The sequence below is a fragment of the Dasypus novemcinctus genome, chromosome 5 (assembly GCF_030445035.2).
Source record: "Dasypus novemcinctus isolate mDasNov1 chromosome 5, mDasNov1.1.hap2, whole genome shotgun sequence".
In the NCBI taxonomy this organism is placed as follows: domain Eukaryota; kingdom Metazoa; phylum Chordata; class Mammalia; order Cingulata; family Dasypodidae; genus Dasypus; species Dasypus novemcinctus.
The window spans coordinates 114,984,368-114,998,570 of NC_080677.1; the positions used below are offsets into that span (position 1 = coordinate 114,984,368).

The 14,203-nt window shown below is 44.1% G+C and overlaps 1 protein-coding gene across 4 annotated transcripts in view; it reads right to left on the reverse strand.

Annotated features, from left to right (window-relative positions):
* Positions 1–119: 119 nt before the first annotated feature.
* FAM180A (family with sequence similarity 180 member A) overlaps positions 120–14,203 on the reverse strand; it is a 51,357-nt gene continuing 37,273 nt past the window's right edge. For all 4 annotated transcript variants that reach the window (XM_058297424.1, XM_071215286.1, XM_071215285.1 and 1 more), the window contains 2 exons: positions 5,554–5,654; positions 120–4,010 (listed from right to left, as the gene is read on the reverse strand). In XM_058297424.1, the coding sequence (XP_058153407.1) occupies positions 3,666–4,010; positions 5,554–5,654 (446 nt within the window). In that variant the 3' untranslated portion in view covers positions 120–3,665. The remainder of the gene's footprint in view (positions 4,011–5,553; positions 5,655–14,203) is intronic.

A 14,203-nucleotide genomic window follows, 5' to 3' on the forward strand; every position in this document is an offset into this window, starting at 1 on the left:
TATTGCATGCTGAGGTCCTAAGGCAGCTGTGGAAGTCAATATCCGCTGTTAAACCCATGAACTACTTCAAATTCCTGTGTGAAATAATGAGAAAAAAAAAAAGACTCCAGAGAGTGTAGTAAATTGATCATGGCATTTATTACATCATCAACAAACATTTGTTAAATAAAATTAGGTGAGATGAGTGACACTGTAAGACCAGTAGTTCTTCTTCATGACTCTATCCATTTTTTCAGATGAAACAAACAAACAAACAAACAAATATTGTCCGGAATATAATGCTTAATAAATGTAAGACAATTAAAATGCCTTAGGAAAGTTAGGGATGCCATGTAAAGTTCTTTAAAGAGCATCTAATCTTAGACCAGTTTATCTGCAATATTTTCTGACTGATTTAACACTTTAGTGATTCTCTTTTAGTTAGATTCAAGGTGAGAGGACAGAGCAATGTGTACACAGATGTTTTTCACTATCTATTGAGTGACACCAGAGATAGCCATGAGGATGTCAACTACAGAGGAGCCTGCCAGAATTTTTAGATCCTCAAACTTCCTAGGCATATAGAAATGAGAGAAATGGTTTTATAAGTCACAGGCAAACTTCTACTATAAACATCTTACCTCCCAAATTATTCTATGGGAAAATATGACTAAAGTGTAACCTGATTGTGATTGTTGTTGTCCACTACATGGCATTAAATGATGCAGAATGGGAATGTCTCTTTTGTCCAATCTATTACTTTCCTGTTCATTAGGCAAAGACTAGGGTTTTTGGGGTGGTGGTGGTGGTGGTGAACATATTATTTCATTTTGCAAGTAAATGACATCATTGTCATAAAACTTTTTGTGGGTAAAAAGTTAATTTGTACACAGACTAAAATCATGTATTTCATTAATCTCTAAAATGGACTTTGCCTTTCTGCATTTTTTTTTCTTTCAGTTATTGATTACCACATCCATTCAGGTCCTGATTTATGAATGCAAGTTTTCTTTAATTTTTTGTTGCTGGGCAAATGAACTATCATTGCTATCAACAGTCCTGAGAATCACCTACCTGTTCAAGGATCTCCTACCACTGGAAACAGCCATTGACATTATTACAGGGTGGGTCTTTCCACCTGGTGATTCTGACTACATGAAAGTTCTCAGGTCCATTCTGATGGGGGTGGAGGCCAAGGGTGGGAGGCAAGACTGACTTCCAGGATATTGTGGCATGCCCAGGGACTGAGGCCGTTGCTACTCACCTTCCCACCCCCAATGTCCAGGAAAAACACAAAGAGCAAAACACAAAGGCTAGGATGCTGATGGCTAGTCTGCCAATCCTATATGTGCTTTGACTTTTGCTTTATTCAGCAGTGATAACCAAAGAAGGATGAAAGACAGCAAGTGTCAGAGGATGGATAGGCAGAGACAGAGAGAATAAAAGCCAACCAGAAGAGACGTGGACAGGTTTCGAGAAACAGACATGAAGATATTCAGAATTGGGCCCAATAGAGCCACAGAGACACTGAATAAAAGACACCAAAATAAAAAGAAAGAGGCAAGCAGAATGATCATGTCAAAGAAAACACCTAATATCAGCACGAGAAAGATTAAACAGAAAGAGTATATCAGAGTTTGAGCATGAGCAAAGTAGAATGAGCAGTATAATCAGGGAATGAGAATGGGACCGACAATCATTAATCCTCTGAGCCTGAGAACATCAGAGTATGGAGTTGTATTTTTCTCTGATAATCTCAAAAAAGATTATGCAGCTTGTGCTGCTAGGCAAATCCCATTTGTTCAAGGATTTTAAAGAAGTCCAGAACAGCTTTCATTATTATCAAATGGCAATTGTGAAATACCCATTTCAAATTCTAATTTAGCCCAATGACTCCTCACTCATCCAAAGATCAGAATTCTCACAGCTTTAGCTTCCAGAATCCAGCTGCAAACCTAGGAGAATGCAGAAAGACCTCTGAGCTGGTGAGGAATCTTTATTAGAACCAAGGTACTTTATTCCTAGCAGAGGCATTTTTCTATTAACTCTTTTTTTTTTTTTAAAGATTTATTTATTTCTTTAATTGCCCCCCCCCCAGTTGTCTGTTCTCTGTGTCTATTTGCTGCGTCTTGTTTCTTTGTCTGCTTCTGTTGTCGTCAGCGGCAGGGGAAGTGTGGGTGGCGCCATTCCTGGGCAGGCTGCACTTTCTTTCTCGCTGGGCAGCTCTCCTTATGGGCACACTCCTTGCGCGTGGGGCTCCCCTACGTGGGGGACACCCCTGCGTGGCAGGGCACTCCTTGCGCGCATCAGCACTGCGTGTGGGCCAGCTCCACACGGGTCAAGGAGGCCCGGGGTTTGAACCGCGGACCTCCCATGTGGTAGACGGACGCCCTAACCACTGGGCCAAGTCTGTTTCCCCTCTATTAACTCTTATTTAGTATAGAATTATAATGAATTAGTGCTCTTAGTTTTTAGGCGATGACAGAAAAGAAAGAACAAATTGCAAAGGGCAAGTTATGCTGGTAACAAAAAATGCACTCAAATAGCCTGACAGTGAGAGGTGATGAGAAAACTCAGACTGGATGCAGAGTTAGCAAAGCCTGGCACTTTTCAGCCTTGGTGCAAAAACTTCAGCAGGTCTCTAATATCCAGATGTTCCCTGTAGCATGATTTAGTTGCATGAGTGTAGGCATTTCAGAAGTGGCATGAATCTTAGAGATTATCTTATCCATCTACTTCATGAGAATATTTCAAATGATTCTCTTAAATTACTAAAGAGACGCTTAAGGCATTCCACTTACATAACTTAATAAAGGTATCCAACCAATAGTGTTAAAATGAAAGTTTAGGCATTTGATGGGGTATAATTCTGTCATCTGAAAGTCAGTTTATTTGGAACACTTAATTCTCTGATGATGTTAAATAATTTTGTCCTCAGGGCAGACAGGCATGGATGTTGGTGCCACCTTTTTCAGTAGGATGACCCTTGCTGCATTAGCTTGGTTTTTCTGTTCAAAAGACAAGGAGTGAACTGTTTGGACTGGGAACATTTCTGTGGGTGCCTTTTCGTGGTTCTCTTCTGTGTTAGACCAGCCTGCAGAAGAGAAATGTCAGGCATGTAGGTCTTAAAATACTGATTCCCTAACTGATTCTTCTCAGAGGCTTTGGAGATGTTGAGAAGTATATCTTTGACTGATACTATACTTATGTGGGTATAGCGCTAGTTTCTTTATATGCTACTACAGAACCTTTGGAAAAGATGTTCTTTTAACCCCCTACCCTGTTCCCTTAGGACAAAACAAACCTTTTCTCTGCCTCCCCACCCCTTGCCAGACCTCTGTGATGGCCCCTCTGGCTGTGTTCTTACTCTTGAGGATTTGTGGAAGTTGCTCCCTGTTGAAGCCTATTTTAGACCTCTGCGAGTCACTAGGCAAATCATTCTACCTCTGGGGGTACCTTGAAGAACCTCTCTGGGCTTGTCTTCCAGCTCAGGTCACCTATGTCATGCATCAGATTTGTCAGGAAGCTACAAGGGGCAAGGAGAACTGGGGTTACTTATGTCTGCTACTCTGAGCTGGAGGTACGTGTTTTATTGCTGGTCGCAGTCAATGGAGTAGCAAATGAAGAAATTCTGGATTACTGTGTGTGCTGGTCCCTGGTCCATGGTCGTGTTGTGGACTAGTCTTTTAGGGAGACCTCCTGGGGACTGAGGACAGCATCAAGTCGTGCCTCAGGGCATGGAAGAGGCTAAGGAGGGACTGAGCCCAGACGTCCTTCTGATGCCCTTCGGACTGGGCTGTGCGGTAGGCCGCGTAGGCCAGGGTCAGCACTGTCCTTTCAAAGTCTTCTTTTCTGAGGCTGCCAGGCTGGCTGGAGAGGCTGGCGCTCAGCCTGCGGATATCCGGGATGCGCTTGGGGATGACGTCATTGCAGATGGTGTGGAAGTCAGACGCCTTGCGCAAGGAGGCGAGCTCCTCGTCCTTGATGGAGATCTTCAGGTCGGGACCGATCTCAAGTTCAGCCAGGAGGAACTGGTGAAAAACACGGGATGTGGAAAGATATGAAGCTGGACATTGATGAGGACACGATTATATTCATTATCACAGGCATTCATTTAGGGAGGCAGCTGGGACAGAGCTTGCTGGTTTCCAGTTCTGACTTGTTCCCTTACTGTGTAACCTTGGATGAGCTTAACTCCTTTCAGCCTCACTTTCCTCCTCTGTAAAATGATTAGTAACATCTATGTGACTGGGATAGTGTGAGAAGTAAATAAGATAAATATGGAAGCAGCTAATACAGTGCCTGGTACAAAGCCCCTATTCAAGTGACCAATTATTGTTTCTGGTCCAGTATCAATTCTGTCCTCATTTTTTCTGTCCTATCCACCAAAGATCTTCTAAAGATGAACTGCCTATTTTAGATAACTATTAAACTGAGATCCAAACCATGAAAGATGTCAAGAATTGTGCTGGGCATCAAATGGGATACAGAGACATGTCCTTGTCTCTCACCTGTTCTCCAAGAGTAGGGGCAGGCTTAGTTGCATGCACTGTTGCATCTTCTGCACAGTCACGCCCATAGGAGGAACCCTTTTGGATGGAATGACTCAGAGTTTTAACTCATCGCTCTGCCTCCATCTTCCTTCCACTCTAATCCACCCTTCATGCTCCTGTTATCTTTCTAAAATGCAAATCTGTTCATATAACACCTACATTCAAGATTTGGTGAAGGCTGTGCAATTTCCAGTTTGCTCCACGAGTCAGAATTTGAAATGTCTTCCCTGCTCAGCTTGGTTACAGCAGGCCAGTTCTTTCTTATAAGTCAATTCTAGTGTATGGAGTCAGAGGATGTCAAAGTTGGGGGTGAATTTTGGAAGTCATTGTCAAATCTCATCCTCATTAGCTAGGGGATTCAGGCCCAGAGAGAAAGGGTGACTTATGCAAGGCCATGCAGCTGGTGGGTAGAAGAGCCAGGACTAAAACTCAACCCCTGGACCTGGTCTCTTAGCCCTGCACCCAATCAAATGGCCTCCAGAAATTGGCCTTGGGGTTTGGAGGAACAATGTGGTCTCCGTGATGGAGATGTGAGAGGCAGAGGAAGAGAGCCTTAGGGGTGGCCCAGCCTTTCTGCTGCCAGCAGGGAAGCCAGGGACAGCTGTATTGTCACAGTATGCAGAGGCATGGAGCCACATCTCACTCAGACAGTCAGCTTGGCTTTGGCTGCACCCATCTCAGGTGTCCTGCATCAGAGCCTTGCTTGGAAAGATGGCTGCACACGGGTGCCTGCCTGTCAAGAGTGCTGATGGCCCACCCTTAAATCTCTAATTTTGCTTCAACTGAATTCTCAATGCCATCTTCCCTTGTTTTGACATATGGGGGAAGGGAGATGAGCTAAGAAGAATATTTTACTTTAGGAAGGGCAGGATTATATGACCTCCACAAATTAGTCCAGGTCATTCTCTACAGTAGCAGAGGCTGCTCATTTTCAGAGCTCTGGGTTACTTCTTCTCCAAAACAGACAAAGAAGGTACATTGCCTTTTGGGTGACTTGAATTCGTCACTTCCTTCTGCCTACCTCATAGAGCAGTTCTACCTCTTCCAGGGAGTTCTGCAGTACCAGGTTCAATGGAATGGATGAGGATCTCTTTGGCCGATGTGCAGCAGGAAACAGCACAGCTGAAATAAACAAAAGAATGAGCTTGCCAGACTTCTGTGTGTGTACTGGCCTTCTCCCTCGGGTTAACCTTGAGGTTAGTCAGCTGGACTTGAAAATGACCAGCCGAAGTGGTGGTGAACATGAAGGACAGATGACAGAAGTATTCCAGAAAGCTCTCAGGCATGTTGGATGTTAATGTTTCAGACCAAAGTTTTCAATCCTGGCTGCTCGTCAGAGTCAATCTGAGAACGTTTTGAAAAATATATCAGCCCAGGTCTCACCCTTAGAGAATCTATATTAAAACAAAGCAAAGCAAAACAATGCAAAACAGAAGTAAGCAAACAAAAAACTCAGTACTCCCTGAGTTCCCAAATAATACTGTATCCTAATATTATTCCACATTTTAGCACTTTATCACTGTGAAGTTCTGATTCATAGCTAGCCACAACCTCTGTAGTCATAGTATCAGACTTCTAGCTACCCCAGTCATCCAAAATGTAGAAGCCAAGATTGTGACAAAGTAAGGGAAGTTGTCCCAGAACCTTAACACTACCTTCTAGGGGAGCATGTAGTCAACCTCAAGGCCTTCCCCAATGCCTGATTTAGAGATGCATTTAATATAAAGTCAATGACTTGACAACATTATTCCTCAGTGGTTGCATTTAGAAGTGACAGCTCAAGGAAGATGAATGAACTGCTTTAGGGACAGGGGAAGCAAGAATTAGGAACTAACAGAAATATTACAAAGAGGGAAAGAGGGAAATATTACAAAGGATATGAATAGTCATTAGAAATTGCGATTTTCTGGTCCCATAATAGTCCAGGAGCAAACAGCCTGCCCACCCCAACAGTGTGTCAAGGCCATGTGCAGAAATGATTGGCAGACCTGCTGCCAGCTGATGAGAAAGGCTACTGCTTCTTGAAGACACTTGACTGGAATCTGCCAGACATTGTGAAAATTACTGTAGAAATCTATGAGGACTACAAGATGAAAGGCGCCCTCTGGAGTTGTGCAATTTGTTTAACCATAAATGATGGCTGTGCTAGTTGGTAATAACGGCACTTCTGAATCATCAAGGAGAGACTGAATTGTGTTTGGTGTCCTCTGTGAAAGAAGGCAGGGAACTGTGTAAAGAATTTTAGAGGGATTTCCATCAGAAAGGGTAAAAATGAAAAGGCTTCAATTTAAAGGAAACTTACTGAAAAAACTCACTGGTGGAAATCTCCCACTTTCCAGAAACAACTGGTGGGATATAGTACTGCTGTCTCAGTAAGTTATTTCTTAATAAATGGTCTTCTCAAATGTAAGCTCCTCAAGTTCTAGAATAAATGATTCTATAGCCCCAGGGGAGCCTGGTAGTGTGTTCTCTAGAAGGAGCTGTTGGCTGAGCAAAATTCTGACTTGACTGGCATAGCGACCAGTTCTGCTTCTCTGGGCCATTATTCAGGGAAGTTGCTTATGAAGTCCCGAGCAATATTTCCTAGCCCAGTATTTTAGAAGAACTGGTCTCTTTGTCAGAAAAGAGCCTATTTCCCACTAGATTTTAGAACTTGAGCAGGCCTGCACCTCTGTTCATTCATTGCCTCTCCCTGCAGCTTCAGGTGAAGCTCAGGAGTATGAAGCGTCTCCCCCACTAGTTTGCAACCTTGACTAGATGTGCGGAAGCTTACCTGAGGAGCTTTCAAAACTATAGCTGCCTGGTCCCAGAGATTGTAATTTAATTGGCCTAGGGTACAACTGGAGTCTTAAGGCTTTTAAGAGCTTCCCAGATGCTTCTAAGTGGCAGCCAACACTGAGAACCACTGACCTAATCAGAGAAAGTCTGAAGCTGGGGTTGTGTAGAAGCAACTGCCCACGACTGTGTATACATTCTCAAGTTAACCCTGTGGTTCTCAACCATGACTGAACATTAGAATTACCTGGGAGCTTGGAAAAACCCAAATGTCCAAGGTCACACCCCAGATCAATTTATGGGGACCCCTGGGGATAGAATGTATGCATCAGTATTTTTTAAAACTTCCTCAGTGGTGACAATGGGCATCACTGGGTTATCCACAGCCAAGTGAATATGCCCTTCTACCAGAAAACAATTCAAAGCTTGCTCCCATCTGATGGACTCTTACAAGGTCATCCAAAGAACCCAAGGGCATTGTGTTTCAGAGGTAACAAGCAGAGGCAAAAAGGTGGGGTGTACTTTGCCTCAGCATACTCCTTAGTAGGAGATGAAACCAGAACCAGATCAAGGTGTGGCCTGTTTCTTTCTGCATATACTTCTTTTCTTCTCACCATGTTTGGAATAGATGAAACCCCTTTCTCAGAATAGGCTCTGAGGGGAATTTGATGCTTTAATTCTTCTCCTAGGACTTCTCTTATTGAGAAATTGAATGTATGGTTCTCTTAAAATAACTCATCCCCCAGTAGGTTAAGGGAATAGGGAGGGAATGTCATGGGCACGGAGTCCTTTCTGCTTCCTGTATTCAGTCGTTGGATGGCTGCCTCCCGGGAAGTTACCCACGGTGGGATATGGCTTGCCAAAACCCTAGACCTGGACTTTCTCCTCTCATTTATTTCTCTGCATATAGCAACTTCCATGTAACTTGTACACCCCAGGTGAATCTCTAATTCTCCGAGCATTGAGAAGAAAAAGCTTCCTGATTCAGAGCTGAGTTTAATAATAGAAATTTTTTTTTTTGTTTCCAACAGCCCTTTTTCTCATATTGTTTCAAATAATAACAGTTTGGTGAAGATTGTTAGAAATAGCTTCAGTCTCTAGACAACTTCAGAAATTATGTGTGGAGAGCACAGGAATCTTCAAGGTGGACCACTGCCTGTGCCTCTCACCTCCATCGTTCTACCACCTTCTGGCAGTACCGCCCCCTGACATACCTCTAGTTGCTTTGCCCTGTGCATTGCACAGGAGGGCTTTTATTTGAGCTTAAGCTGTTGAGGTGCAGCCAGTTCTAGGGGCATACATCTACCTGGCTTGATAGTGGCCCAGATCTGATTCCTGTGAATGGGACAAAGCCAGAGAGGATGAGCTCATACCTGCTGGAGATGCTGGAGGTAGTGGGTGAGAAATAAGCTAAGTCTAGTCAATCTCAAAACATTCAGGTGAAAAATAAAATGTATGGTCAACTCCTGATGCTCTTGTACATAATAAGGAAGGCTGAACCCTGCAAGGAATGCAAATAGCTGAAATAAGGGCCAGCCAACTCTGAGATTTATATTTCCAAAGCTTTGAAATAGATTTGCACCCACATCGTTAGAAAAACAGCCTTGTCTCCCCCCAGGAAGTCTTTCCTGGTAACTCCACCATATACCATTGTTGGTTTTCCCACTTCTCTATTTTCTTGTACTTTCTGCATTCCATCTAATCATTTTACTTCTTGCCATATAACACCTTAAAGACTTTTTATCAGGGTTGCCAGCTCCTGGGAGGGAGAGAATGGATTTTACACTTCCCATGCGTGACCTTGGAGCTGGTGTAAGGCTGGGCTCAGAGCATAGGCTCAGAATCTATTTCAAAAGGATTAAAAAAAAAATAAACCAGTGTTACAAAATTAAACCAAACCCTGAAGCTCCTTCAAGGTTTGCTGTTTTCAATTCCTCTCCTTCCTGTTCCATCCCCTAAATTTATGGAGGTTGTTGTAAGTTCAGTTCCCTCAACACTGTGAGGATCAGTAAACTGCTTTGGGCAGCATAGTCCTCGTTAGGCTGATAGGAGGGAAATCCGAGGACTTCCCACTGGACAGTCATTGGACTGTGTCACTCTGAGAGGGGAGGGGGAGCTGGGCGGGGGGACAAGACATGGTGAGGAGCATCCGGCTCCATCCTAGGTGCCACTTGAGCAGTGAGCCTTGGACAAGAAGGCTGCCGGGGCATTTTTGTCAGAACCGCTCTGACTTCTTCCTTTTTCTTAGTGTAAAGCTGGGCAAATTTGTTTCCCTCCTCCACTCAGAGCTTCACACCTAGCCTGCTCTCCAGCTATTTCTTCATGGGGTGTATGTGTCCATAAAGGGCTCTCCATGTGTCTGACCTAGAGACAGCCTGAGCGTGAAAGTCTGATGCATGGACTGGCCTTGGGGCAGGGAAACGGAGAGCTACTCTACTCTTCCCCAGGCTCCCTGGACGAATGAGCAATCCGGGAAAACTGAGTATCTACCAGACATTGGACCAACCAACACAGAACAAGTGATTCACTTGCTATCAGCCATGCCACATGTCTAAGCTGGCCCAGGCACTAGATCCAGAGAGTCATTTTTCATGTGTTCCGGTGTGTTCCGTCCATGTCTTCTGTTGAGAAACATATTGAGACCTCCAACCAAAGCTATCAAAATGTGGCACACAGGAACAATAATAGCTATGGCTCATTGAGCACCTGCTCTGTGCCAGTTGTGTTTGGGGCTTTACATCCATACCATATTGTAGATGAGGAAATTTGGAGGTTAAGAAACTTATCCTAGGCCAGCATGTTAAAGTCCAAATCTTGCTGGCTCCAAAGCCCTCTGTCACTGATAGAGTGGACAGTGCTTTTTGTAGGTGTATCCACCCAGGGACTAGGCTTCCTTGGGTTCTGAATAGCTACAGGAGGGAGCTATGTAGTTAATTATGAATGCACCAATTTAGTTGGCATAAAACATTCTTAATCACACATTTTAAAATCTCTAACTTTGGTTTATAATAATGTAATAAGTAAATTCAAACTATTACAACCCTTATGATCATGCTCTTGCATATATCCTCAACTACTTCACTCCCTCTTTTTTCCTTTGTAATTGCTTGGCCAAAGCATGATCCTGATAAAATCCAACACTTTATCCATTCCACACCTACACCTGTGCACCTGAACATGGTTGGAGAAAAACAACCGTGTATAGTGGTCTCTCTTTAAATTCATGGTCACTCACCTCAAGTGGGCCCTTAAATGCTGCTACACAGTTACCCACATTTCCTTATTGTTTTCACTCTCCCTCTTTCTTTGAGGACTATTTCACACCTTCTACTCTCCTTAAACTCATTACCTGCCTCTTGCCCATGTACTCTGATTTCTCCTCTGTTATTGTTTCCATGATTCTTTCTAAAGCCAACTTTTCCATGAGGGCTTGAAGCTTTCTATAAAGACCTTGTGACAGCAATTCAACCTTTTCCCTTCTACATCATTTCCCCCCTTCTCTACTGGATCTTCCACATCAGCATAAAAACCTGTTCCTACTTCTTCCAACTTAAAAATAAAACAAACCTTCTTTCAGCTACAGTCCTATTCTTTCCTTCCCTTTATAGCAAAACTCTTAAAAAAGGTTGTCTTCCCTTTCTCTTTTGAACCCAGTCAGACTTTTGCCTATACTGTTCCATGAAACTTTTTTTATAAAGGTCATAATGACCCATGAGTTGCTAATTGCAAGAGTCAATTCTTAGGCTTCCTCTGACTTGATTTATTGGCAGTATGTGACACTGTTGCTCATTCTTTTATCCTTGAACCACTGTCTTCACCTGACTTCCAGGACACCACTGAATGTTCTTCCTTCTCATGTACCTCTTTATATTGGAGTTTCCTGGCCTTTGTCTTTGGTGCTTTTCTCCTTTCTAGCTATACTCACTTCCATTCACTTCCATACTTTCAACTTTACATTTCCAGGCCAGACTTCTAGACCCATATATCCAATAACCTTCTGGAATCTCCTTTTGGATTTGTAATAGCTACCTCTCCTGATCCTCCCACCCCCAATGCCTGTGCAAACATGCACACACACACACACACACACACACACACACACACACACACACACTGCATTTGTGGTCTTCCCCATTTCAGTTAGTGGTAATTCCGTACTGTCAATTACCCGGGCCAAAAGCCTTGGCATTATCCTTGATTTTTCTCTTTCTTTCACTTACTGTTTCTACTCAGCAAATCTTGTTGGCTCTGCCTTGAAAATCTACCTGGAAGCTGGCTGCTTCTCAACATGTCCTGCTAGTCCTCTGGTCTCAGTCTTAGCATCTCTTCTCATGATGTCCCTGTTTCCACTAGTGTCCCTGCCTTTGTTCAAGTCTTAACATTGCAACTAAAGCAATTCAATGAAAACATGGGTCAGACAATGTCTCGCCTCTGCCCAGAACCCTCAATGGCTTTTCAGCTTAGAGTAAAAGCCAAAGATCTTAAATGGCTACCTGACTTGACCTTCTGGACCTCTCTAAACTCACTTTCTCCACCGGTTCATGCCACTAGCCACAAGCCTCCTCACTGCTCCTTGAGCACACCAGGCATGCTTCTCACAGTGCTACTGCATTTCTTTTCCTTCTGCCTGGAATATTCTTCCCCCAGATACTGCATGGCTGACTCCCTCATCTTTTTCAGGTCTTTAGTCACTTTCTCAGTGGTTATTTAAAATTAGAAACCTCTACACTACTGTCCTCCATCCCTACTTCATCTCTATAGCATCTAGCACCACGCAAAAAAACCCACATCATTTACGTATATGTGTGTTTATTGCCTGTGTCCACTTTCTAAAATGTCAGTTCCATGAGGGCATGGGATTTTGTCTGTTTTGTTCACTCTGTATCCCAGTGCTGAGCGTCATGCCTATTTCTGCTTATTGGATGAATAATCCCATAGAAACACATTGACTACCCTTGCCACTAAATAACAGTGCTCACTAAATACTTCTCTTTCTAATACAGTGATTCTAGAATTTATTTGCAGTTCCATTTTCTGGCTACTTATCAGAAAGTAACTGTTTCTTTCTGTTTCCACCGCACCCTCCCCTTATCTCTGAGGAGTCCCTGTTCTAGCCTGGGAGAGTCCACTTTAAATGTATCTGAGAAAAGGACACTGCCTGTCTCCCCAAGCCCATGTCCATTCTTGACCAGACATACAGCCGGGAGACTTCTCAAATGAAGGAGCCTCTCTTTGTTTTGCAGCATGACCTTCTTTTTACCTTTGTATAATCTGAGCTAAAAATCTCCTCCTTCCTTCCCAATCTCCTAAATATGTTCAATAGAACAGAATAGTATGAAGGGTAACCATGGTTTCCACTTAACTGTGCGTACATTGGTCCCGGAGAGTCTTGTTGGAAGGGATTCAAACTGCAGACCGTATCAAGCCTTACAACCGTATTTTTAATGAATCAGTTGAAACACCTCTATGGAAATGAGAGTGAGTGTAGAAAGGAAAAGCCCCGGTTTAGAAGCGATCTTTTGCCAGCGTCTACTGATGTCATCTGCTGGTTTGCTCCTGGGCCAGCCCTTTGGGAGCACATTTCTACTCTGAGTGAGCCCGGGCCTTGGCTCAGTGTATTAGGCCCCTCTGGGTGGGCACAGGGAGAAGTGCATGCTGCTAAAAGGGCTGCTGTGAGTGGCGCCCCGCGGCTGGAATGCCCATCCCACAGAAGGAGCCTGGGGCTGCCAGGGAGCAGGGGTGCACTCCCGAGGGGATGGGGAGGCGGGAAGGAGGACAGTGAGACTGATGTCAGGCAAACCTGGGGTCAGAATCCAGTTCTACCCTTCCAGACCCTTAAATGGTCAGAACAAGACCTGCCTCGTGGAGTTACGGTGGACTACGAGGAGGCTGTGCTCAGTAAATGCTGGTTCCGTTCGTCAGTCAGTAGTTCCTGAGCTCTGACTACGAGCCCTTCCCTTCATGGAGCCTTCCTGACTGCAAACACGCACACTTGAACCAACGCCTGAAAAGTATATAAATCCCACCAAATAATGAGGGGCTGTCCTTCCCCTTATTAAAATGATTTAAAAAGAAACAATTCATATGTAATTAGCCTAAATTTACATCTTTATATTAATTTATATATATATATATATATATATTTTTTTTTTTTTTCCCTAAAGGGTGGCTAGCCAGCCCTCCTCTCCCGCCCCGTGTTCTGGCAGGACCTGGTGCCAGGGCTCGGGCCATGTGTGTGTGGCGGTCTGGCTTCCCCGGTTTGGCCAAGCTGGCCACAGATGAATCACGGGTCTTAGCCATCGGGCTGGGGGGCTGGAGCGGCTGTCCTGGCACGGAAAGCTGCCTGCCGCAGTAAAATCCTAGAGAGTGCTTTTTAGGGGCAGGCTGGGAGGATGGCAGGGGAAAGGATGTCCTGAGAGCAAGGTCTATTCTCTTTGGGTTTATGTCTGTATTTCCACGTGTAGGAGCATGGGGCTGGGGGGATGAAGGCTGGAGGGTGGTGGTGAGGGGACCCGTGGGGAGGGAGGGGGTGGGTGGGTGGTGGAGGAAGACCTTTAGGGAGCGGTTGTTCTCAGGCTGTTTCCAAAGGGAAGTGTTGCCTTGGAGGTGGGACTGGAGCTGGGGTGGGGTTATGGTAAGGATGAAGGTGAAAAAACAAGGCATTTGGAAACTCTTTATTTATGGACTGTGACTCCTATTTTAAAAAAAGAGAAAAGATGGCAAGATGAAAGGATTGTGTAATCCTTTTATAATGGGAAAAAATGTTACAAATACAAAAAACAAACAAACCCACGCGGATGTCTTTTGATGATGGCTGGAGCATCTCCATATCACTCTTGGACTGAATATTGCCTTGGACCTCCAGTCTAGCACTAAACATCAGCTGCCTCGTTACG